Source organism: Canis lupus, chromosome 7, assembly GCF_048164855.1.
Source record: "Canis lupus baileyi chromosome 7, mCanLup2.hap1, whole genome shotgun sequence".
Classification (NCBI taxonomy): domain Eukaryota; kingdom Metazoa; phylum Chordata; class Mammalia; order Carnivora; family Canidae; genus Canis; species Canis lupus.
In genome coordinates this window covers 5,205,683-5,231,575 of record NC_132844.1, presented here as the reverse complement: position 1 = coordinate 5,231,575, position 25,893 = coordinate 5,205,683, and the positions used below count along the sequence as shown (strand labels likewise).

General features: G+C 37.5%; 1 protein-coding gene across 10 annotated transcripts in view; it reads right to left on the bottom strand.

Moving 5' to 3' along the window:
* The window catches only part of CDK19 (cyclin dependent kinase 19), a 161,334-nt gene that overhangs the window by 47,501 nt on the left and 87,940 nt on the right, over positions 1-25,893 (bottom strand). For 5 of the 10 annotated variants that reach the window (XM_072831771.1, XM_072831779.1, XM_072831775.1 and 2 more), the window contains one exon: positions 2,006-2,116. The exons of 2 other annotated variants lie outside the window; for them this stretch is intronic. In XM_072831771.1, the coding sequence (XP_072687872.1) occupies positions 2,006-2,116 (111 nt within the window). Of the gene's footprint in view, positions 1-2,005; positions 2,117-2,997; positions 3,088-25,893 lie in introns of all 10 variants that reach the window. 3 more of the 10 variants (XM_072831770.1, XM_072831772.1, XM_072831773.1) reach the window with 1 other exon arrangement.

Genomic DNA, 25,893 nt, shown 5'->3' with positions numbered 1-25,893 from the left:
TCATTTAAGCCCCTATTAAAATAATATCGGTAAAGCTGTCAACAATGCTCCACTAACTTTAAAATGGCCAAATCGGGGGGCACTAACTTTAAAATGGCTCAGTTAAACATCTGCCTTTGGCTCAGGTCAGGATTCCAGGGTCCTTGGGTCAAGCCCAGAAGTAAGGAGTCCCTGGTTCAACAGGGAGTCTGCTTCTCTCTCTCCCTCTGCCATCCACTCCCCAACCCCCTGCCCCACTTGTGCTCTCCGGCTTTATCTCTCTGTCAAATAAAATATTTTTAAAAAATAAAATAAAATGGCCAAATGGCATGGGAAAATTTTAATCTATTACATACCCTTCTTGCTTGTTTATAAACCGTTTAACAACGTGTACTTTACTTAACAAACTAATAGAAAATTAGGGTTTGTACTATAGCACCAGTGTCCAAAAAATATATATAATAGGGGTTACACATTTCAACTTTTTTTTTCAAGATTTTATCTCTTTATTCTTGAGAGACACACAGAGAGCAGAGACACAGGCAGAGGGAGAAGCAGGCTCTCCATGGGGAGCCCAATGGGGGAATTGATTCCAGGACCCCAGGATCACGACCTGAGCCAAAGGCAGATGACGCTCAACCGCTGAGCCACCCAGGTGCCCCACATTTTAACTTTTTATAGCCACATCAGAAGGGGAAAAAAAGAGAAACAGGTAAAATTAATGTAATATATTTTAATCAACCCAGTATATTCAAAATATTATCGTTTCAACATATAATTAATATAAAAATATTAATGAGGTATTTTATATCTCTTTCATGCCAAGTCTTCAAAAGTCAGTATGCATTTTATATTTATAATGCATCTCAATTTAGACCAGCTACACTTCAAGTGCTCCATAGGTACATGTTGCTAGGGGCCACCATGGGGCAACACAGTTCTAAGGACTTAACTAGTCCGATGCACTACATGTCCTTTCATCATATCATGTGTTCAAACATTATCACATTATCAAGTAAACCTGGGCAGAAATATAAACCATACAGAAAAATGGGGAAAACACAACATTTATGAATATCCATGAAAAAGAAAGGAAAAAAATTCACTGAACAGCTTTGACAATATGCTATAATAGCATAAATTCTCTAAGTTCCTTCAAGACCTATAAGTCTGTTAAAGTTATTCCTAAATAGATGTGTAATTTATATAGATGATAAACCACACCATGTTAAGTCAAGACTTAACTATCCAAAATTTGGACTTACTACCAAGCTTGAATTTTTTTTTTTTTTTTTTTTTTTTTTTTTACTTTTAGCAACTTCTTGGATAAAATGTTTAAATGCCCTGATTTCTAACTTTAAAAATTTGGAATTAGAATTTTTGGCTAATCTTTGCAAAACCACACATATGTACTTCTATTTCGTAGAGTCGGTTTTAAATGGCAAAATGCTGCAAGGGATTGACCTCAACTTAGAAAGAGAAATTATTCACAAATACATAACTGGTGAAATTTGAACTACTGTGTGTACCACAAAAGGAAGCCACTGGGTGGTTCAGTGGTTGAGCATTTGCCTTTGGCTCAGGGTGTGACCCCAGGTCCTGGGATCCAGTCCCCAATTGGGCTCCCTGCAGGGAGCCTGCTTCTCCCTCTGCCTGTGTCTCTGCCTCTGTCTCTGTGTCTCTCATGAATAAACAAATAAAATCTTTAAAAAAAAAAAAAGGAAGCAATTTTCACTACACTTATCAGTAAACTGTCATTGATTACTTGCATAAAATGACGATCTCACGCACATTAACACTTTCTGCAGTGAAATTTTTGAATATTACAAATGCTATCTTCTCAGTATAAGATGACAATGTTTATTGCTCAAATTCTTTTAAATCTGCATTTCATTTAGTATTTATTTTAAACTCCTCTAAACAAAGCAAGTTTTCCTTTACGTGCATTAGCAATACGTAGTGCATACATCTGTTGCTCCATACCTAGATAACACAGCCTTAAAAGATAAAGTGACTTCAGACTTACCCACAAATCATGTTCTGCATAATCAAAGAGCAGCCACACCTTCCTGTCACTGTGAGAAAGGAACACCTTCTGCAATGCGATCACATTCGGGTGCTTCAATTCTCGCAATAGCTGAATGCAAGAGGAAGAGAGGGGTCACTCTCCTGTTCTCAAGGAAGAGGGAGTGATGCATTTTTCTATAGCTTTCCAGCAAAATCTTTGAAAACTTAGACAATCTAGATGAGTAAAATAAAATTAAAAAGAAATACCCCTACTCAGAGAGAACCTCTGCTACATCTTGGCACACATCCTTCCAATCCTATTCCTAGGTGTATGTGTCTGTTTTTAAAATGCAATCATTTTAAACAGTAAAATGTAAAATGGTAAACAAAGGTAATATCATATCACTAAGTAACTAAATATGTCTTGGAATGCTGTTGGGGGGGCAGGAATCACGTATTAATTCTGGGTTTTTTTTCTACCTTAGCACAGTATGTGCTCAGTAAATATTTGACAAAAGAAGGAAAAAGATATTTAGCAATCCCTACACTTAACCATGCCTAGAGCATGTGGTTGACGTTTTTTAGAAAAGCAGTGAGCATAAGGTAATGCCTTTTATACCCACTGATTAAAAAAAAAAAAAGTGGTGTAGAGAAGAGGTCCCATAAATAGAGGAAAAGAATAGGCCCTCACAGAGTAGAAGCTGGACCCTGAGAAGAAGAAGGAAATCATAAGAAGATAGACCAGATCCGCAAGTGAAAACTTAGCACTTGGCACATCACAGGCAGTTGTCTGATAAATTATTTAGCAACAATGACTTTAGCTGTTCAAGAGGAAAGCCTTATAAACGCGCCTCCCTCAGGCTGTCCTTAACCGGTTCAGATTTAACACTAGCATACTCAATGTGATATTCTAAATGTCTTTTAAATGTAAAAATCTGTGGGACATGCAAAAAGGGAGAAGGAACAAAATCTCTACTGAATACTCTCAGTGTGTAGGATGACTTTACATACATGGTTTTTCTCTCGTTTAATCCTTTCAACAACCCTATGGTGCGCATGGTAGCTGAAGTCCAGTGTTATAAAAATAACTCGACCAAACACCTAGAAAGAGAATAGGTTTGCATTTAAAGGGATCTGACTAATTTCAAAGTCCATGTTTTTCCCAGTGTGGCTAAAATCCTTGTCTTTCATTCCTATAGTGTAATGGGCAAGACAGACGTACAAATCGATCAACGAGACAAGAGAAAAAGAATGAATTGCTTACTCATTCTAATAAGTGTGGTTATTTTTATTTTTCTTTTTTTCCTAATAACTCTAAATGAGTAAAGTATACCTTCGGTGCCTCTGCTGGAATCATGTAAAAATCACGTGAACTACCATCTCTGGAACTTTTATAAATTACTTCCCGGTTGCCTGATTCTTCACTACTTTCAAGGTTAGGTGTCCCAGTTCATCAATTCTCTCATTTTGGCTTCTGTACTTCAGCTCTTGCTGCTCTTGGACCTACACTTTGACCACCTTGCTGGAAGGTGGTGCTTTGCCAGCTATAATCTGGGCATGGTTCCTGGATGTGACTCTTTGGGTTCTCCTTCAACCCACATGCCCTGGATCACGGCTAAAAAGTAACCGTTAGGATGGGCTGGGCTGCCCCTAGACAGCCTTCTACTTTATAGTCTGCCTCAGGATTCTATCCATACTTCCTACTGGATCTAGGTGGGAAAGGAAGAGCTGGAAGAAAATGTCCGGGAAGATCTAATAGTCCTACTCCCTTGGTAGGAGGAAGAGAGGGGGGCAATTAGGTGGGCAGCTCTGTTCCCACTGCCCAAGAAATGTTCAACAATCCTGCTTCTTGCTTCAGATGCAAACATTAGACATAATATACTCCTAATTAATGACTGAGTCAGAGAAAGTGGAGGATGCAGAGCTGTATCCAGATAGTTTCCTGCTTTTGAATGGCTAAGGCTCCCAGACTCAGGGGCTCATATGTCTAATAACCCTTCTTGCCATGGTCAACTTCAAGCACTTGGACCCTCACTGCCTCACTGTAGGCCTCACTGCCGGTGCAATGTCTCGTCGCCCTTTCTTTCTGACTCTTGGTGTTAATGAACTAAGAAAGTTTGGCTTTATTAAAAGTCTCTACCCAAAATACGTTCTCTTTGTTGCCTGAAGTGGAAGGGGGGGTGAAACTCACTTCTGCATCTAAACCTGGCTCTGACTTTTCCAGGGGAAGGGATGTCACATGTAGCAATATTTAATCAATATCTCTAAAAAGTTATGTTTTATGTGACTACAAATTGGTGATCCCTCTACAATGAAAGCACTTTAACTCCCATGTTTAAAGAGTATTTTGAATAGGTGACACATTTACATGGTCCCAAAATCAAGGGTACATAAAACGCTATCCATTGAGATGTTTCATTACCACTCCTGCCCCTGCAGATCTTAGTCCTCCTTACCTGCTGGAACTAACAACTTTTATTAGTTAATCCTTCCAGTGTTTCTTTATGCAAATAAAAGCAAATATGAATATATATTTTATCTGGCCTTATAGTACTACTTACTATCTACCCTAAAAATTCTCTCCAATATCAGTATAATATTAACATGTAGAAATCTTTCTTTTTCTTTATTACAGGGGTGATATTCTTGGGTCTTTTTCTTTCCAGGTTCCTTTTTTTTTCTATTGTGGTAAAATATATATGACATAAATCTATCATTTTCACCATTTTTAAGTGTACAGTTCAATGGCTTTAAATATATACACACTGTTGTGCAACTATCACCACCATCCTTTCTCCAAGACTTCTTTTAACATCTCAAATGAAACACAATACCACTAGGGCGCTTAAGTGGCTCAGCGGTTGAGCATCTGCCTTTGGCTCAGATCATGATCCCAGGGTCCCGGATCAAGTCCTGCACTGGGCTCCCTGCATGGAGCCTGCTTCTCCCTCTGCCTGTGTCTCTGCCTCTCTGTCTCTCGTGAATAAATAAATAAAATCTTAAAAAAAAAAAAAAGACGCAATTCCATTAAACAATATTACCCTATTCCAAACCCCTCTACTACTCTACTTTGTCTCTATGGATTGGACTATTCCTGGTACCTCACAAAAATGGAATCATATAATATTGGTCCTTTTGTGTCTAGCTTCTTTCACTTAACACATCTCCCAGGTTCATCCATGTTAGATCATATGTCAGAATTTCTTTTCTTTTGAAAGCTAAATATTCCATTGTAGGGGCACCTGGGTGGTGTAGTCAGTTGAGCGGCTGACTCTTGGTCGTGATCTCAGGGTTGTGGGATGGAGCCCCACTCAGGCTACTCACTCAGTAGGGAGTCTGCTTGAGGATTCTCTCTCCCTCCCCTTCTGTTCCTCCCCACCATGCTATCTCTCTTTCTCTCTCTCATTCTTGCTCTCAGCAAACAAATTTTTAGAAAAATATTGCACTGTATGTACATAGCACCTTTATTTATCCATTCATCCTTTTCATTATCCCATGGACACCTGGCTTGATTCCGCCTTTTGGCTACTATGAATGAATAACACTGTCTTGAACACTGATGTACAAATACCTCTTTGAGTACTTGCTTTCAATTCTTGTATATACCCAGGATTATTCTTGTATATACCCAGGAGTAAAACTGATGTATTCCATGGTAATTCTATGTTTAATTTTTTGAGAAGCCACCATATATTTTTCCTTTTAATACAACATACAGGAGAGAAAAGTGTAAAGTTTGCAACTGCATGGACTTAGTAGAAATTTTTCCCTCAGCCCCAAATTTGTATTTTCTACTACAGCAATATACACTTTCTATTTCTGCATATGTGCTGAGTCCGACTCTACAGGTCTCTGTAAGTCACTCAACGTCTACATGAAGGCAAATGAGGCAAAGAAATAGCAAACTAATGCTACCCAAGCCTATTCTGCTTCTTCTTTGAATTTGTCTTTCACTCTACAAAGTGGTATTTCAAAAATACAAAACTGATCATCTCCAATACCAGGGATGGGTCTGAGGAAGTAAAACAAGAGATAAGACAAAGGCCAAATAATGGGGAGCCTTGTAAGCCGTGCAGAAGTGTCACCAGCAAGGCTCTCTGGAAACTTACTGGGCACAGGGGATTAGTGGAGAAGCCAGTTGATATTAAAGGTCCCACACTTTGACAATATTCTGTGTATGTTTCTTGGTCAGGTCACTGAACAAGCAAGTTTGAGGGTACTGGAGATTTGGCTTCACAGAACCATCTGTACTTCATGTTTATTTATATTAGTATATTTTCATGCTGTTTTCATGCTGTTTAACTGTTTACAACTGCCTCCCATTAAACTATGAGGACAATTTTTAATTTATTCCTGTTCATTTTATATGGCTTGGGTCACAATCCTAGGGTTCTGGGATGGAGTCCCACATCGGGCTCCCTGCTCAGCGGGGAGTCTGCTTCTCCCTCTGCCTTTGCCCCCTGCTCATGATCTCTTTCACTCTCTCTCTCAAATAAATAAATAAAATCTTTCAAAAATAAAATTTTTGAATCTAAAACATATCTGGTTCCTAAGGCTTCATTTAAGAACTAGGGACTTAGGTATTCTTTATTTATTTTATCTTGTCTATTGTCTGTCTCTTGCCATTAACATATAAGCTCCATGAAAAGCAAAGTTTTTGCTGGTTTTATATGCCACCCCCCTCCCCCTTAAAATGGTGCCTAGCACATAGTAAGCACTCAATAAATATTTGCCAAAAGAATTAAATCTACTGAACCTACCTAGTTCTTACGAGATAAACCAGGAAATAGCTTGGAATATTATAAAACTTTAGTATCCTTTCAAAAGGTGTTTTGAACGATTTTGTTTTTAATAAACTAAATAGACCATGTCTGAAACAGTTTTTTTAAGGACACTGACTTACTGCAAGCTACATTTATTTTAGGCTTAAAAAGGAACAGTTCTCTCAACTAGCGCCCACACTACCGGAAGTGGAAGAGAGCTGCCTTGATGTAAAGAGCAGAAACACAGTTCTTAAGAGTTCAGGGTGAGGTATTCCACCTGTGTGGAACCTCAAGAGCAAAAGGGTGCTGCGAGGGTGCTTCTTGAAAGGGCCGTGAATGAAATAAACACTACAAAATTCTGAAGAAAATGTACACAGGAAAAAGGGCAGCATGGGGGACACACCTAGAAAATTAAAGCAGAGATTAAGCCACTCAAGGTTAGTTTGCTAACAAAATGCTAGATCCGAAACAAATGCCACACAACAGTGTACTCTCTACCCTGATTTACAGAAGCAAACAAACAAAAACAAGGAAGTTTCTCTGCCGCTATTTGCTGAAGAAACAGCAAACATAAATGTCCAATAATAAGAACACTGGTATGTGAATTGTGGTATATCCACATATTGTAAACTTACATGCATAGGCCAAGAGCTTTTAAGTACCTGAGAAAAGACATATACTACAATATTGTGATATAATATAAAAAGGCTGCAAGATATTAAATGTTTATCAAATAGGAAATACATCAAAGCATGAATATAGTCATCTCTGGGTGGTGGGATTAGGTGTGGTTTTTAGTTCTATTTTTGTTTTCCAAGTTCTCTATAACGAGCATTATTTTATTATTTAAAAGTTCAGGGGGGTGGGAGTGAATGGGTGACGGGCACTGGGGGTTATTCTGTATGTTGGTAAATTGAACACCAATAAAAAATAAATTAAAAAAAAAGGAAAATAAATAAATAAATAAATAAATAAATAAATAAATAAATAAAATTCACACACATGCAGACACACACCCCGAAAGAAAGTTCTTTCTCTCCAGAAATCTACCTGCTAAGATAAGATACTATCAAATTATCACAGCTTCTTATGTGATTGATTTGAAAAGGGACTCAAAGAAAGAAGGAGATGGGTGTGCTTGGACCTTCCTTAATTCTTGGCAATATCAGATTCTACCAATGGACTTGAATCTCTTGTCATGCAAATATTCATCCAACACGACATCACGCAATTAGAGATATGCTTTAATCATATCTAAACAACAGTGAAGTATAATGTGACTTTCCTGTGAAAAGCCCACACTAAATGATAATATTTTCTGTGCAGATACTCAGAGCACTAACATAATCTCAACAGAGCTTAATGAAGAATGTGCAATGAACATGCCTACATTTTATCTGATCTTCCTTCAAGGGCATATAAGCAAATATAAAGAGTATCCATTTTTCACTATCCTAAACATATAATAATTTAAAGTTACAACCCTAAACTTTTCTTAAAGCACAATTTAGGGTCCTGACTCACGTTGGGGAGGCTTGGGAGACTAACAACAACAGAGCCCATTTTTAAAAAAAGATTTTATTTATTCATTCATGTAAGAGAGAGAGAGAGAGAGAGAGACAGAGAGGCAGAGATACAGGCAGAGGGAGAAGCAGGCTCCATGAAGGAAGCCCGACGCAGGACTCAATCCTGGGACTCTAGGACCAAGCCCCAGGCCGAAGGCAGCACTAAACTGCTGAGCTACCCAGGCTGCCCCCATTTTTTTTTTTTTAATACACACATCTTTCTTCTCCTCTCATTCTGTTCTCCAAGTCTCTGATGCCCCCATGGGTTCCAGATTCCTCTTTTAGGGTATCCTTTTAGACTTCAATCACTCACTCACTTATCTCAAAGTAAATTCAATTTTCTGTTCTTTTTTTTTTAAGGGGGGGGGAGAGAGATGAGGCAAGAGGAGAGGGAGAGAGAGAAAGAATCTCAAGCAGGCTCCATGCCCAGAGCAGAGCCCAATGAGGAGCTTGATCTCACAACCCTGAGGATCATGACCTGAGCTGAAATTAAGAATCAGATGCTTAACCAACTGAGCCACCCAGGCACCCTCAATTTTCTATTTTTATTTGACCTGTTGAAAGTAATTGCATGATTCATTTGATTATCAATCTTTCCCATTGTGAAAATGGCTTTACTTTAGGAAGCACTGAATGTATCATTTTTCAAAGTGTATGACCCCCTCCCCTGCAAAAAAGGAAGACAAATAAGGTAGTTATTTTATGGCAGAGAGGGGACTCACCTAATTTCAAAATGCCACAGTCTTCCCAAACTGAAACCTAAGAATTAGCATTTTGAAATCTGACACTTCCACATCTTTGACAGTAACCCTTTTGGAAGCTGATCTTTGCAAGCATATAGATACATTATAACCCTCCAGCAGGTGGCACTCATACTCTGAAAAGGGGTCTATAAAACAGTAACCCAGCTTTGGTTCACGGTGGCCTTAAATTATTTTGCTTTATTTTACTTTAGGGACACTGCTTGGGTACTAGACATAAACATCAGGGAGGTCAATGCTCCCACTACCACAAAGTAGAAGCGATGGTGAAGCAGCAGGCATAATGCAAAAAGTAGGGGTTTTCGAAATCTGAGATCTGAGTTTGAGTTCTGACTTATCAACTGTATGACATAAAGCAAATTGATTTCGAAACCCTTCTGAGCCTCATGGAATAATGAATACCTACTGCCAAACAAACACAGTCTCTGTAAGAATTAAGGAATATAAGTACATTGACCATGTAACAAAAATGCATAGGGTATGCTACATACTTGATAAATTATAATTATTGCTCCAATTAACTCTTATTAACAAGAATGGGATGTGGACTAAATGACATAATATTTGCAGAATGCCTGGCATACTATAAGTTCTTGATGAACAATAGCTGCTATTGTTGGTAAACATAAGTGGAAGAGACCAACCAGTCTGGACAGAGAACCTGTTAAAGGGGGATGTGCTGTGATGTGGAATGCCATAGCATCTCCTTACCAAATTCCTGAAACAGCCCCTGGTTGAATCCATGATAATACTAAGGATACAGAAGTTACTTTCTTTTCCATTTTGTAACAGTCTGGCTTCCTCAAGTACCTGTAGTACTTGAGGTCTGAGAGAGATACTTGAAACCAAGTGAGGTCTGTAATAAATAAATAAATATGCCCTCAACTGTGAGAGATATGTTTTTTTTTAAACGATGAGTGTTTAATCTTTCATGTAACATATTCTATAGGATAAAGTTGTACGTTTCTTATAAATCAACGGCACTCTGAATATATAGTTTAAATATGAAAAAAAGAATCAGATGCATATCAAAATAAAGAGTTTACAAAGTAAAACCTACATAACTGGAATTCTCCAGGGCTTTCTGATTCATTGAGGTAGTCAAAAAATCTTTTCTTGTTTCAATGTTCCCAATTAAAAATTTTCCCTACCCTCACAATGATCAAAACTAAATTTGTCTTTGACTCTAGAACATTGTTTTAGAGTCTTGGGGTTTCAATAAGTAAACCTCTAACAAATGTTGATTTCCTTCTCATCTCTCATTTCCCTTTCTCCTAGAAGAAAATGAGGAAGGAAAAAAAATCCAATTTAAACTCCTTGTTTAGATCCTTGCTTTAAGAAAAAAAAAAGTATTGTCTTATTCTCCATAATTCTGCTCTAGTTCTCTTTTCCTTTTCTATTTGGCAGTCCCTCTTGACATCTTACTCATGTGTCTGAGGTTTAGCTATTACTTTTATGGAAAATCCCAAATCTCAATCGCTAGCTCTAATCTTGCCCCTAAACTCTGACATCAATTCCCAACTATGCATATAAACATCCTCATGAAATCCCACTGTGCCTCAAAACCCACAGATGCAAGACTGAACATCACTTGCTCACCTCTACCTCCCTCTTAGTGTGTCCACTACTGCAATTACACTAATACTTCCTAATCACCAAGATAGGCTCAAAACTTATAATCAATCAGTTTCCAGTCACTGAACAAGTGCTACGTAGTCTGCCTTTTTTTTTTTTTTTGTACTCTACCTTTTAAGTGCCACTCATGAATTCTCATCTTGACAATTAAAAGAAAACCCTTAACTAGTATTTACACATGTGCTCCTCTCTCTACCTGGAAAGATCCTCCGTATCCTCTTTGTCTCATTAATGCCTACTTGCTTTTTCAGAAAGGAGGAGTTCGTCATGGCTTTTAGGAAGTCTTCCCTGAAACTCCTAGTCAGAAGTAGGTATCTCCTGTTTCTACCCATTATGTATTTCTTGTTAACACACCATTAATTAAATAAAATTATGATGTAGTTTAATTATCTATCTCCCTTAATAGATTATGAGGTCCTGGAGTACAGAGACTATATCTTGCATCTCTACATTTCCATTGTCTTGAACAAGCCAGACACATGGTAGGTGTTCCAACAAATGCTGGCTGAATTGATGAGTGATGATGTATCTCCTACCTCTTCTAATACATCCTATGCATCAACATCAGAATATCTTCCTAAAATAAAAAGTCTGATAATGTTAACTCTCCCATCTCAAAATCTTAAATGGCTTCAAAGTTAAAATTCCTAAATAGAATATTCAAAACCATCCATCCCAAAGGCTAAATCTATTTTTCCAGAAATAATCTCTTGGGGGAGGGTGTTGGGAGAATCTGAGACTCAAGATAAAACTGCGTTGTAGGGCAGCCTGGGTGGCTCAGTGGCTTAGTGCCAACTTCAGCCCAGGGCCTGATCCTGGGGTCCCAGGATCGAGTCCCACGTCGGGCTCCCTGCATGGAGCCTGCTTCTCCCTCTGCCTGTGTCTCTGCTTCTCTCTCTTTGTCTCTGATGAATAAATAAATAAAATCCTTTAAAAAAAACTGCATTGTAAATGAGGCAGATGGATAAGATCCAAATTAAGGACAAGTGAGCTTTTTCTTGATAAAGGGAGTAGTATCATAATTGCCATATGTCTGTCTGCCTATGTTGTGGCCTTCACCATAAGGATATTTCCTATGCCACCATCACAAATGGGCTCCCAAGGTCTCTGTACTGCACAGAATTCTGCCCATTACCCAATATCTCCCACACAGCCTTGCCCTGGCTCATGGAGATGAGGCAGAAACATGATAGAAAATACCCAGCAGGAAGAAAAGAAAGAAAAGAAAGAAAGAAAATACCCAGCAGGTAGCAGTGAGAGGAGGAAAAAAAAAGTCAAAATTCCTTAATAAACATGAATGCCTAGCATACTGCAGGCACAGGGAGTCCCCTCAGGTTAGTTTACGGCCTAATGGAGACCAAAGAGGAGAAAGATTGAACAAATGATTATAACTATTATGAGGCTATTAAGAAAAATACAGAATATGCAAAGACAGCAAACCTAATCTGCTCTGGGAAGTCCAAGAAGGTACTCTTACTGAAGATGCTTGTTGGAAAGAGCACTGAGAAGTACAGAGCCTCAACCTGCAAGGACGTGCACTCAGCAGTTATTCTCATTATGTCATGAAGACACCAGTTCAAAAAAAAAAAAAAAAAAAAGAAAAGAAAAGAAAAGAAAAGATACAAACTCTAAGAATCCTTCACTATTCATCTTTTAGGAGCAAATATCAAATGAAAGTCATACTTTATTCTAAATTTGCCATGGCACACTTCTAACACTGTGTAGTAGAGATGGCTTTTCTTTCCAGATGAATATTTATAAAACCACCTAGCACAGGATCTGGCACAAAGCAGACACGTAGCAAGTTTTATTGAATGAGAAGATGAAAGCAACACTATATGAACTGGTTTGCAAACACACCGGTTAGATGACATTTATTCCACATTGAAAAAAAATAATATTTTTAAAACCAAGAAACAAAATTTCTAATAAGGAATTTAGTGAGTCTGAAACTTGAAGTCGGCATTTGATTAATTAAGCAAATATAGTAGTCATTTTATCCGCAATGGTCATAATAAACCTCATTTAAAAAAAGATTTTATTTATTTATATTGAGAAAGAGAGAGAGAGAGCATAAGAGAACAGCAGAAGAAGAAGAAGAAGCAGACTCCCCGCCAAGCAAGGAGCCTGATGCGGAGTTTGATCCCAGGACCCTGGGATCATGACCTGAGCTGCAGGCAGACACTTAACCAACTAAGCTGCTAGGTGCCCCTTATTTTTATCTTAGTGCACTCTCAAGCTATCTGGGTTCACACCTAACCCATACCTTTATAACTTATACTTCTAAAATATACAGTTTACATTCTCTTTAACAAAAGCAGGTGACCAAATAGCCCTGAAAGCCATCTCCTACCTACTCCCTCCCTGCCCCGCCATCTAGATGGTTCTGGCTGAGGATCTTTACAGAGAGGGAAGGGGTTTTGCTTCTGAAGGAATTTGTTTAATACATGTTGGAGGTTCTGCTTTTCAGAATGACTGGCATTATCAGTGGTCAGATACCCCTCCCATACCACTGCAAGAAATTGCACTAACATTTACAACTTATAGCTAAAGATTTTGATTAAATATTAACAACTAAAATACCAATATCAGTAACTCAATGTATTTTACATCACTATACTTCTAGAGAATGTAAACACAGTGAAGACAAGGCTCAAGTAAATTAATCATTCATAGTTCCTGAAGACCTCAGAGGAATTCAAACAGTAGTAATAAGTAAAGCTACTAAATGATCTGACCAAAATGCAATCCAGGAAATGTCCACTGTATTGTTTCCATTAAACAGAAAATTCACTTCCTTCCTACTCTGCTAAAAAACCTTTGTATGCATTATAAGCAAACACAGAGGGGGGTGAGTTTCCACAATGAAACAAATGACTTCTTTTACATTAAACATCTATTAGAATTAATAAATCCTAAATATTCCCACTGAGTATTAACTTTACCTTTTTAAAAGAGCTTTACTGTGACATATGTGGCTTTTATGAAAATATGTTAAAGCAGTGATGGGGGGGAACCTAGTAATTACTGCATTATAATAATGAAAGGGAATTCAAAATACTGAAACTTTCAGTAATATTGCAGTTAGCACAGATGTAAAAGGGACAACATTAAATAAGCTTCCTTTGAATAATCTTGGAGCTTTGAAATGTCTTCATCCAAGGTCACTTGAAAAATACATATAAAATGTCAAATCTCACTTAACTCTCCTCTGAAACATAATTCTTCAATATAAGTTCTGGTCACACTTAAAACAAACATCTGCTATAGAGAAAGCTTCTTTTAAATAAAATTCACAGGGAAAAGGTTAATAAATGTGACTACAAAACTATCTTATTCAGAAACCATATCCTAAACAAAGTCAAAAGGATATTAGAAAACATCACCAAATTGTAAGACATTAATAATAAAGGGCTAATTTGCTTCATTTATAGGGCTTACAAACATTAAGAAAAAAAAAACTTTGATAAAACAATGGGCTGAGAGTATGAATAGATATTTCACAAAAAGAAATACAAACTAAAATACTCAAAAATTATATGAAAAAATGACTCAATTTAAGAATGCAAATTGAAGCAACGGAGATATTTTTCATCTATCAGATTGGGGGAAATGTTAAAGCTTAATAGTATCTAAATGGTATCAATAGGAAACTGGCTGAGTAAATTAAGGACCATCCCACCATGGAATATTATATAGCCATGAAAAATAGTACAGTAAGAATTAGATAGATCTGTATTGTTGGTATGGAAAGAGTACCAAGATAAAATGTTAAGTGATATAGATGGAACAGAATATATAACATCTTTTGGTACTTTTAAAAGTTATAGGGGTGCCTAGGTGGCTCAGTCAGCTGAGCATCAGAGTCTTGGTGTAACCTTAGATCATGATCATAGGGTTGTGGGATAGGTCCCTGTCAGGCTCCATACTCGGCACAAAGTCTGCTGGTCCCTCTCCTTCCCTCTCTGGCCCTCCTCCCACTCCCATGTGCATTTGCTCTCTTTTTCCAAAATAAACGAATAAAATCTTTGAAAAAAAAATTTTTTAATAGAAGATATATAAGTGCTGAGAGACACATTTAAAAAAATCAGTAAGGCCAAAAGGAGTCATTTATAGTGCCTACTTTTGTACAGAAGCACCAGGCTGAGGAAGACAGAAGTTTAAATTTTTTTCACTTTAAATCTTTTGATATTTTTTCAATTCTTACTATGCTATATTTCTTCAATATTTTTGAAATGTCAATAGGAGTTACCTGAAGGAACAAATTATGCATAATTTGAATTTGCTACCTTATACTGCTCTGCATTTTTAAATTAACTTTTATAAGAATCTACTCTAAGATATTGATTGCAGCTTATAACCCATTAATGGATTATGAAATCAGTTTAGTGAGCCGCAACCAGCATTTCCCATTCACCGAGCGAAATCACTTTGGGACTAGAGCAGAAAGTAATTGAAAACACCAAAGTGTACCTCATAGATTATGAGCAAGAGAGAGCTAGAGCAAGAATGGATCACAGTCAAAAAGGGTTTAAAAATCACTGCTCTAGGATATTATATGTTAATACAATTTGGGTCACGAAAAATCTTAATGGGGCAGCCCCGGTGGCTCGGCGGTTTAGCACTGCCTTGGGCCCAGGGTGTGATCCTGGAGACCCGGAATCAAGTCCCTCGTCGGGCTCTCTGCATGGAGCCTGCTTCTCCCTCTGCCTGCCTGTCTCTCCCTTTCTCTCTCTCTCTGTGTCTCTAATAAATAAATAAAATCTTAAAAAAGAAAAAATCTTAATGACCTTATCATTTCCATTCTACAACCAAGGATCTTCTTATCTTAAACTGAGTTTTTATACATCCATTCTTAGTATGACTAACTTGAAAAAATACTTTAGTTGAAATGGTAATAAAGAAAAATACAATTTCTGAAAAACCTAGAGATGTACTAATAAGACATCTATACAATGTACACAAAGACTTGAATTAACTTTTAAGAATGAAACTACATACATATGTTGGAAATAGCCCCACATTGTAGGTTATAAACATTAATAATCTCTGGAATTGATAAGACTAAAATTAAAGAAGTTTGGTTAAAATTGTTTATCTATAAAGAAATCACCAAAATAACAGAATTCTTTAAAATGCTAGGCTATCTGAGAATTTGACAGAAGCTAGGCTTCTGTCAGAATATTGACAGAAGAACACATAGCTCAAATACATATACAACAGATATTCATGAGGGCACGTATTTTAGGTTCTTTTTGTTGTCAAAGGATGTGTTTATTCTGGTTACACACACAATCTATTGCCCAATCACCTGTTTGATGAAGGTAGATAACTAAAAAATTATTAGCCAGGATTAGGAACATAGTTCAGTCACCATAAATTAAGCAAAACTGAAGAACTTATAGGAGAATGAAATCAAAAGACTTTGTCTTCACTAACATGGCAATTAAACCCCGTACATTATGCAGTCAGTGCATCCATAGAAAACTCGTTTTTTTTTTTATTTCACAAGCGTTAATTTCATATACCTTTATTCCTTCCATCCTTTTCTCCCTTTCACCCACACCCCATCTTCCACTAACCCTTGCTAGCTTTTTACTTTGTTTCTTTCCATTCATGAAGGGCTTTACTATTAATGATCTCTCATTCTTCCAAATCCCTATGGGAATTATATATACCACTCATATGGAACTTAACATATGATTTCTTTTATTATCTACCTTTAATACATATCCTAATATTGTTATATATAATTATATACTTATGTTAACTCTGGCAAACTCTATGGTCTTTCCATACTATGAATGTGATTAAGTATCAATAAATCATTTTAGTTATATTTTTAAGTTCTCATATCACCTAGAAGTCAAAAGCTGTTCAAGGCATGGGTTCCATGACTAAATAGATTCCAGTAATCCACATATTTCCTGGGAGTGTGGATCACAGGCCAAAAATAATTTTGGAAGCAGTGAATCCAATGAGTCTTAAAAAAAAGAGACTCACTGGGAGGGAGAGAGGATATTACTGGACATGGATAATGGCAATAAGGATAGAAAGGGGCACTGGGGTGGCTCAGTGGTTGAGCATCTGCCTTTGGCTCAGGTTGTGACCCCAGGGTCCTGGGATCGAGTCTCCTATTAGGCTCCCTGCAGGGAGCCTGCTTCTCCCTCTATGTGTGTGTGTGTGTGTGTGTGTGTGTGTGTGTGTGTGTGTGTATCTCTCTCTGTTTCTCATGAGTGAATAGATAAAATCTAAGGGGGAAAAAAGGATAGAAAGGAAGTCAATAAAAAGAGGGGAGGGAAGAACTAGTATGATAGGCTAAGGGCTAATGATCCAGTATAGCACAAACCACTGAACAGACAATGGTGTAATTTAGAGACAAGGAAAAGAATTACAGCTTTGAGGTGGGGAGAAATGTTGATTTTAATTACAATTGAGTTTGAGATGTTCGTGGGGCACACTGATAGCAGTCTTGATTACAAGGATCTGGAACTCAGGACAGAGTGTGCAAGTGGAGACAAAAAACTGAGGAGTCATCAGCACAAAGGTAAGATGGTCCCAGAAGTGTTTTGCATGCAAAGGTGAGAAGGACAATTAGTGGAAAGTACTTTTGGGAAATAAGAACATTTAAGAGTCTGAAAAAGAACCATATAAGAGAAAAAGGATCACACAAAGACTCAGAATGTAGACTCAGAGGAAAAGTCTTTTTCTCCCAGGACTCGAGAGAATATTGGCATAAAAACCAGAGTTTCCTTCTTCTCAGAAGGGAGAATAAAGATAATGATTTCAAGTGTTGAGAGAAGTGTCAATCTATTAGATCTGTCAACCTCTATTGGAGGTATTTAGGAAGCTTAGAAAGAACAGTTTTCTTCACTGACACTTTAAATTCCAAAGGAAAGGTATCACAGTTGTCTTGTTCATTGTTACTGCATGGAGAACCAGGCCCGTCATGTGGCGGGCACGCAGTAAGTTTTTTTTTTTTTTTTTTTTTTAACTAAACTGAAAGTGCAAACAAAGATTGCAACAAAAGGTAGGTTGCCCTTGAAAGTTAATGGTGAGGAGAAACCACCAGGCTATGAACAGGGTCAACAAGGCTCAGAGGGGTGGTTTTATATTGTTTTGCTTTGTATGGTAGGAGAGTCTTCAGTATTTTTAAAATATGGAGAGAGAAGAACCCACAGGGAAGGAAGAAAAAGTAAACATCTGTCTAGACTTCATACATGACCCTGCCCAGAATTATTTGCTAGCTTTAGCCCAAATGATTATGTAATTGGTTGAAGACCTGAAATTTTGTTTTAATGAGCAGGGGAAAAGGCCAAATGAAGAAACATAGGATTATGATACAGGACAGAATAGCCTCCTTATACGCGAGCGAGTATGGCGAAATCAGCTACTAAACCACGACATCTTTCCCCAGCTTCCTCCCTTCTTTTACTTCTAACACAAATTCTTTAAAGATGTCCCTACATAGGGGCAATAAGACCTCGTGGGAATCAGAGGCCCAAAGGCTGGTAAAGGTGGGGTGGTAAGAAGGGGGAACTAAGGGAATAGGGAAGGAAGAAGAAGGAGCTGTAAGAGCCTTCAGGAAGGCTCTTCTTAAATCAGGAAATATCAACACAGTTTGGGTTGTCAACTTAGTGATATGGTAAGAGTCATATCATTAAAAAGAAAGAAGGAGAAGGAGAAGGAAGAGAAGAGAAAAGAGAAGAAGAGAAGAGGGGAGGAGAGGGGAGGAGAGGAGAAGAGAGGAGAAGAGAGGAGAAGAGAGGAGAAGAGAGGAGAAGAGAGGAGAAGAGAAGAGAAGAGAAGAGAAGAGAAGAGAAGAGAAGAGAAGAGAAGAGAAGAGAAGAGACGAGAAACATGATCTCACATAAACTTTCACGGTTCAAAACACCACAAATCTAAATCTATGGCATCTATTAAATGTGAGCATTTTTTAAAAGATCTGATCAAACAAACAAAAATGGTCAGCTGTTTCTCTTAGTTCCTTGACCTGATTCTCCAGCTTTCTCACTGGCTGGCCTCTTGCTTGCACTCTACATCAAGCCACACCAAACCACTTTCAAGCTGCCCAATGCACCATGCTGCCTCAAACCACAGCTGCTTCGCTGCCAAAAAAGGCCTCAATCCCACCCTCAAGGACTCAGACACTCATCTTCAAGATTTAGCTCCACATCCTGTCCTTTACTTGATAGCCCCCTTCCACCTTCCTCTGCCCACCACTCACCCTCACTCAAAATATAACCAACCCCTTCTTCATTGGCATCCTATTGTACCCACTTACTTCTATCATACCTACTTTTAACATCTGATTGTTCTAGTTGTTTATTTTTTTAAAAGATTTTATTTATTTTTTCATGAGAGAGACAGAGAGAGAGGCAGAGACACAGACAGAGGAGAAGCAGGCTCCATGCAGGGAGCCTGATGGGAGATTGGATCCCGGGACTCCAGGATCATGACCTGGGCCAAAGGCAGGTGCCAAACAACTGGGCCACCTGTGTATCCCCTGTTCTAGTTGTTCAATTGCCTACCTGGCCACACTGCTACCTTTCTCACTCATCTCATTCCCAGGAGCCTAGAACAGAACCTGACACATGTAAATTCTAGGCAGAGTGAAGCATAAAAGATTGCTGCCAAAAACTTTGGAAATACAAAATTCAAGGCTATCCACTAAAGCAATACCCTAACTAGATGTCTATAGCTTTGCCAACAATCTACAACACCATTAGAGTGACTGAATTTGAACCTCAGAAACAAGCAATCACAAACAAATCCATTTCCAAATAGAGATAAATGTACTGGTTTTGCCCAGATTATGAAGGATACAAGTTAAAACATAACTTGTCTTAGTCTTCCCAGATGTAATGTGATTAGAACTCTAATTCTACATTTAGGAATGTGTTTCAATTACACTAGTACACTTCCATTGGCCTTAATTTTACAGATCTTCTCTAACCACAAAAATGGTTGTGCATCTCTAAAGAGAGTGATGAAATCCATAGTATAAATCTGTATCGTAAATCTTTCGTCCACTTACCATGAGTCATTTTTGCTTAACTGGGATTATATGTTAATTACTTAGGCAAACAGAAAGTTTTAAACATTTTAAAATTATAGAAGCAATAGATGCCCAAATATAATACCAGAATCCGAACACACAGAAAAGCAAAGAAAATACAGATCACCTGCAATCCTACCAGACAACTTGAGAGAACTTTTTATGTACTCCTAAACTTTCTCCTAAGCAGATATACATATGATAACAATAGTCATCACCATGACCACGAAAAAGCTGCTGCTTTATATGATCTTATCACAGGAAGATATAGGCATCCTGCTAAGCAATTCAGTCATGTTATTTCATTTAATCTTTAAAACAACTCAATAAGATAGATGCTATTTTTAATCCCTCTTTTACAATGGAAAATCTGAAGAGGCTGAGAGGTTAGGCAACTAGCACAAAGTCACAGAGCAAATAAAGGGCAGAATGAGGATTAAGATAAATCTTGTGATACCTAAATTCCAGATCCTACTTACCTATGTATGTATGTGTGAATACACATGCACAATATTTTCAAATATTTACACCAAAATATGGGAACACACTAAGCACATGGTTTTGTAACGAGTCTTTCACTTAACGTATTGGAAAAAACTTTTTCTGTCAATAAATGTCTATCTACATTAGCAGTCTTTTTTTTTTTTTTTTAAGATTTTTGTTTATTTATTCATGAGAGACACAGAGAGATAGGCAGAGGGAGGGAGCCTGATGTGGGACTTGATCCCAGGACCTGGGATCACGACCTGAGCCAAAGGCAGTGGCTCAATCACTGAGCCACCCTGAACACTGCTGAATTCTTGAATAGGGCACAGCCTCCCTGTTCAGCCTGAAGCTGGTAGGGGTAGGAAACTCCTCTATATTCACTTACTACTGAGGACCCTCCCTCCACGCTGACATCTGCTCTGACCCCACAGCTGTTGCACACAACGTATGTATACACTGGAGAGTCAGCTCCCTCCTGCAGCTCCACCCAGGGTAGGATACAGATTTTACCTACTGACATCACTGGTCCTGTGTTTGTCTCCAGCCCTGGCTCCCAGCCTGGACATGTTACTAGGTTTATATGGAGAGGCAGGCTTTCTGATCAACCTCCTTAGCCAATCTCTCCTGAATGTGCTGGCTGGTAACTGGCAGGCTGACGTGTACCCTCACCCTACTCCTACTTTATTGTTTCCTACCAAAGCTCTTCAAGAGGAGGACAGTGGGAATGAGATTCTCCATAGTTTCCCAAAGGTGATATAAATGTGTTTGCATTCTACCATTTGGGTTATTTCAAAAGGAAATTGGTGATAGAGTGAAAATAAAAAATAATTACCACCATGGACTCAGAAGTTAAAGCTTTTTTTTTTTTTTTTTTAAGATTTTATTTATTTATTCATGAGAGACACAGAGAGAGAGGCAGAGACACAGGCAGAGGGAGAAGCAGGCTCCATGCAGGGAGCCCAATGTGGGACTCAATCCCAGGTCTCCAGGATCACGCGCTGGGCTGAAGGCGGCGCTAAACTGCTGAGCCACCGGGGCTGCCCGAAGTTAAAGCTTTTACAGTTTACAGATATTGAAACAGTTTTAAATAACTTGATATCTCAACTATTTCTCTTTACCTTTCCATTTAGAATCTGCTTAAGAAATAAGTACCTAGTGATGTAATGAGCACTGGGTATTATATACAACTGATGAATCACTGAACTCTACCTCTGAAATTAATAATATACTCTATGTTAATTAATTGAATTTAAATTTTTAAAGGTTTAAAAACATTTTTTAATCAAGAACAACAACAACAACAAAGAGAAATAAAAATAAGTACCTAGAAAAGGTCTCCCTTAGTAAAGTGTCAGAATATATTAAGCAAGAAATAGATTGTCACAAATTTACTAAGTAAACAGCAACTAGATTTTACATGAGATCTTTATTCATGGCAATGCAATTTCTATGAAGTAGAAAGGAAGGAGGTATTTTCCAACTTTTTACATAAGAAAACAAATATCAGCCCACATGTAATTACAGAATGAAAGAGCAAAGACCAAAAAACAAGAATTGAAATTCCCAGTTCTTGCTCACAATCGTGCTAGAGGGTCTTTTTTAAGGATTTTTATTTTTATATATTTATTTGAGTGAGAGAGAGACTGTGAGCGGTGGGGGGTGGTGTGGGGGGGGGGGATAAACAAGAAGCAGACTCCCCACTGAGCAGGGAGTCTCACTCCCAGGACCCCAGGATCATGACCTGAACCGAAGGCAGCTGCTTAACCAACTGAGCCACTCAGGTGCCCCTTTCTGAAAATCTTTTTAAAGAAGCCATATTATTCTTTAAATTTTTACATGCCATTAAAATATATAGAGAAGAGTAGAATCTGACCAAAAAACAATATTAAAGATAAAACTTCCAGCGGGCAAATCATGTTTGCTAGTGATATATATCTGTGTATCATTATGTGTTATTGTTTTTCCAGACAGAACAAATAAAATTTTGACTTTAGGAATTCATCATCACAAAAAAAGGAAGAAAGAAAAAAAGATTACAGTATCGATTTTAATTTCATTCTCAAAGTCACTTAATTCAGACAACAAAATATGTATAAAATTGAAAATATTATGCCATAATAGCTTGTAGATCATGTCTAACAATGCAAAGTACAAGACACCATTTGAGAAGAAAGGCTGCTTGTGACTAGAAAAAGCAAATGCAAGAGAAAAACATTAATTTCTAAGCAAACAAAATTAAAATTAGCCTTCAAGCCAACACAAAAACTAAAAGCTTTCACTTCATGCTTTGTCGAAGTGCCAAAACTCTTGTGAGAGAAGATCTGTTCTGGTTCTTCAGGAACCCACCTGGGAGTCATTTTTACTTCATCTGGGAGAAGCTCTGAAAGAACCATGTTTTATCACAGCCAGACAGGCTGACTTGTATGGGATCAGGAGCCAAGCACACAGAAACAACTCTGAACAGAAACCTGGGTCATCAGTCAAAAGATAGAGTAGGAGATCTAAAATAGAATAAACCCCTAAAACACACAGGAGGAATACAATCCACAACACCGTTAGGCTTTATTTCCCCCATTAGATTCAAGCACTCTGCCTAAAAACACAACAAAAACAGGGCAAGCCACAACAATCTAGTCTTATCCCATCTCTAATAAGAGCTTACAGATTATTTATGATTAGCATTGTCCATTATAAAGTTCTCAAAAACAAGAAAGACAACGTAATGAGAGGCATTTTAGAGAGAAAAGAAATTCAAGTACATGAAAAGGCTAAAACTTGTTAAAGCTAAAATCCTACCTCATTAGATTTAAAAGAGAAGAAATGATACCTACTAGGTATTTCATAGGAATATAATGTGATACATAATTTTAGTGTTTACATATTTACATGTTACTAATGGATACACACTGAGTGCCAGCTGTTTTCTGTAGAGAAGAATTAACAAAGTAATGAACTGTGCTTATTTATTAATTTACCTACATCCAAGGCTAATTACTTTTTTAAGACAGGGCCTGTCTTGACAAAAATTCTTAGTAAATGAAAACATGACTTGGATTTCAAAGGGTGTTTGAATTATACAAGTCTGAAATTTTATAACAGGCTCAACAAATACAGGTACTAGAACTTTAACAGAGGCATTTACTTATTTAAAACTGGGAATGTAAGTGCTTTAGTCACCCTTCAAAAAAATATTTTGATATGATAAAGTAAGAAAGAGTAAGAAAATCACTCAAAGGCAACAATCTGACACTTGTAAGTAAAGTGGAAAAAATGAGGTCTATCTCAATAGAGAATTTATAGGATAACTATATACATAGGATGCCTATCAAATAGAACATATGAACATCAGGTAGTTTTTGGTACTAGTAGCTACTTTTTGGAATTAAAATAAAAACATAAAGAAATAATAGAACACTATATGTTAACTAACTGGAATTAGTCAAAGGAAACGTTGCACAAATTTACAATGCTCTAAGACACTGTCTTCCCAACTGATGTTATTATGTAAGATATTAATAGCTACGCTGCTGTCCCTTCCCTTATCACCAAAAGTTCTAGTCTCAAATAAGTTTGGAAATGCTAAGTCAAACAAGTTTCTTGACTACATTTCAGAGCCCTTAAAGGCTAAAGTATGCTATGGATCACGATAAGCAGCCTTTTCTAAATATATTTGACCATGGGATCCTCCCCCTTCCAAAGCAGAGCTTCCAGTAATATTTCTAGGGATGAGTCTTCTGTGGAACATATTTTAAGAAAGAAATAACTGCTCTCAAGACAGCCTACATGTTCTACATTGAGCAGAAGCATACATTTACTAGATAAGCTATACAATAAACATTAAATAACTGTCTGATTTCTGGAATAGCAGGCCTATATGGAACCAGAGTGCTCACATCTACTGACAGTTCTTCTAACAGATTTTACAAAGCCTCTGCTTCATTAGCTCTCATTCACCCTTCCCCCTATTCCTGTTTTTGGGGTCCTTGCTGTCCAGGTTTCCTTGGTAAGGTCGAAGAAGTGAGGATGCTGACACATAAAAGGATCTAGGTAAGTGAACAGGACCATGAAGAACCAAGATAAACAAGGTGTTTATCCAAAGTGGCTAGAAACCGTGTCAGTGAAGGAGCAGGTTAATTAAAGACAGAGACCCTATTAGTGCTAGCAGAGCAGTATATAGTTTCATATACTATATGAAAGAAAGGCAAGCATGAAGCTCATAAATATACTTCAGAAAGGCATGCATGAAGCTCACAACAGTAAGAAGTCAAGCAGATGTAGCAGAAGATGGCAAGGACAGTGTATAAGGTTGAGAGGCACTGCTCATGACTAAAAAGAGGGCAAGCCAGTTAAAAAGCAATGTACTAAAAAAAAATAAAATAAAAAAATAAATAATAAAAAGCAATGTACTAGTCACAGTACTCTGTATGAGACTGCCACACAGCAAAACCCCTCTGAATGGGGACCAAAACACACATACCTCATATTGAAACCTGCTCTAAAGAATATTTATTTGACCCCCAAATATATTTTCACCAAATTTAAATGTTTTGTAATTTTTCTAAGCATAAAATAACACTGAAATAAAGTTTCCTTTGACTTTAAAATGCGTATTTTATATTTCACTGAGAAGTATAATCACACTGAATATTTTTTACTGAACTAAAATCCCTATAATATAAACTTTACCATTTTATTTTGTTTGTTTTTTTAATATTTATTTTTTCATGAGACACACAAAAAGAGAGGCAGAGACATAGGCAGAGGGAGAAACAGGCTCCCTATGGGGAGCCTGATGTGGAACTCGATCCCAGGACCTGACCTGGGATCATGACCTGAGCCAAAGGCAAACGCTCAAACACTGAGCCACCCAGGCATCCCTAAACTTTACCTTTTTAAAAAGTTTATTTAAATGTACTGGAAGGTCAGTGACTTCCAGTACATTCATAAAGTTAGGCAACCAGCACTACTGTCTAATTCCAGAAATTTTTCATCATCCCAAAAAGAAACCTCACACCCACTGAGCAGCTATGCCTCAATCCTTGCTCATCCCAGCTTCTGACAGCCATTAATCTGCTTTCATCTCCACAGACTCACCTAATCTGATCATTTCTTATAGATGAAATCATACAACATGTGGCTTTTTGTATCTGGCTTCTTTTACTTAATTCAGAAGTTCATTATTAAGGTTCAGCCATATTGTTGTCAGTATCAGTACTTCACTCCTTTTTATGGCTGAATAATATTCTATTGTATGGAGGATATAGCACATTTCGTTTATCCATTCATTAGCTGATAGACATCTGGGGTGTTTCTCTTTTTTAGCTATTATGAGCAGTGCTGCTATAAATATTTGTGCAGAAGTTTTTTTTGGAACACCTGTGTTCAGTTTTCTTGGGTATATTTGCCTAGGAGCAGAGTTGCTGGGTCAAATGGCAATTCTATGTCTAACTTATTGAAGAACCACAGAAATATTTTTCACAGCATCTATACTATTTTATGTTTCTACCAGCAATGAGGAGGGTTCCAATTCTCCACAGTTGATATTTTCCTTTATTATTATTGCCATTCTAGTGGATGAGAAGTGGTATCTCATTGTGAGTTTTAATTTCCTTAATAACTCATGATGTTAAACATCTATT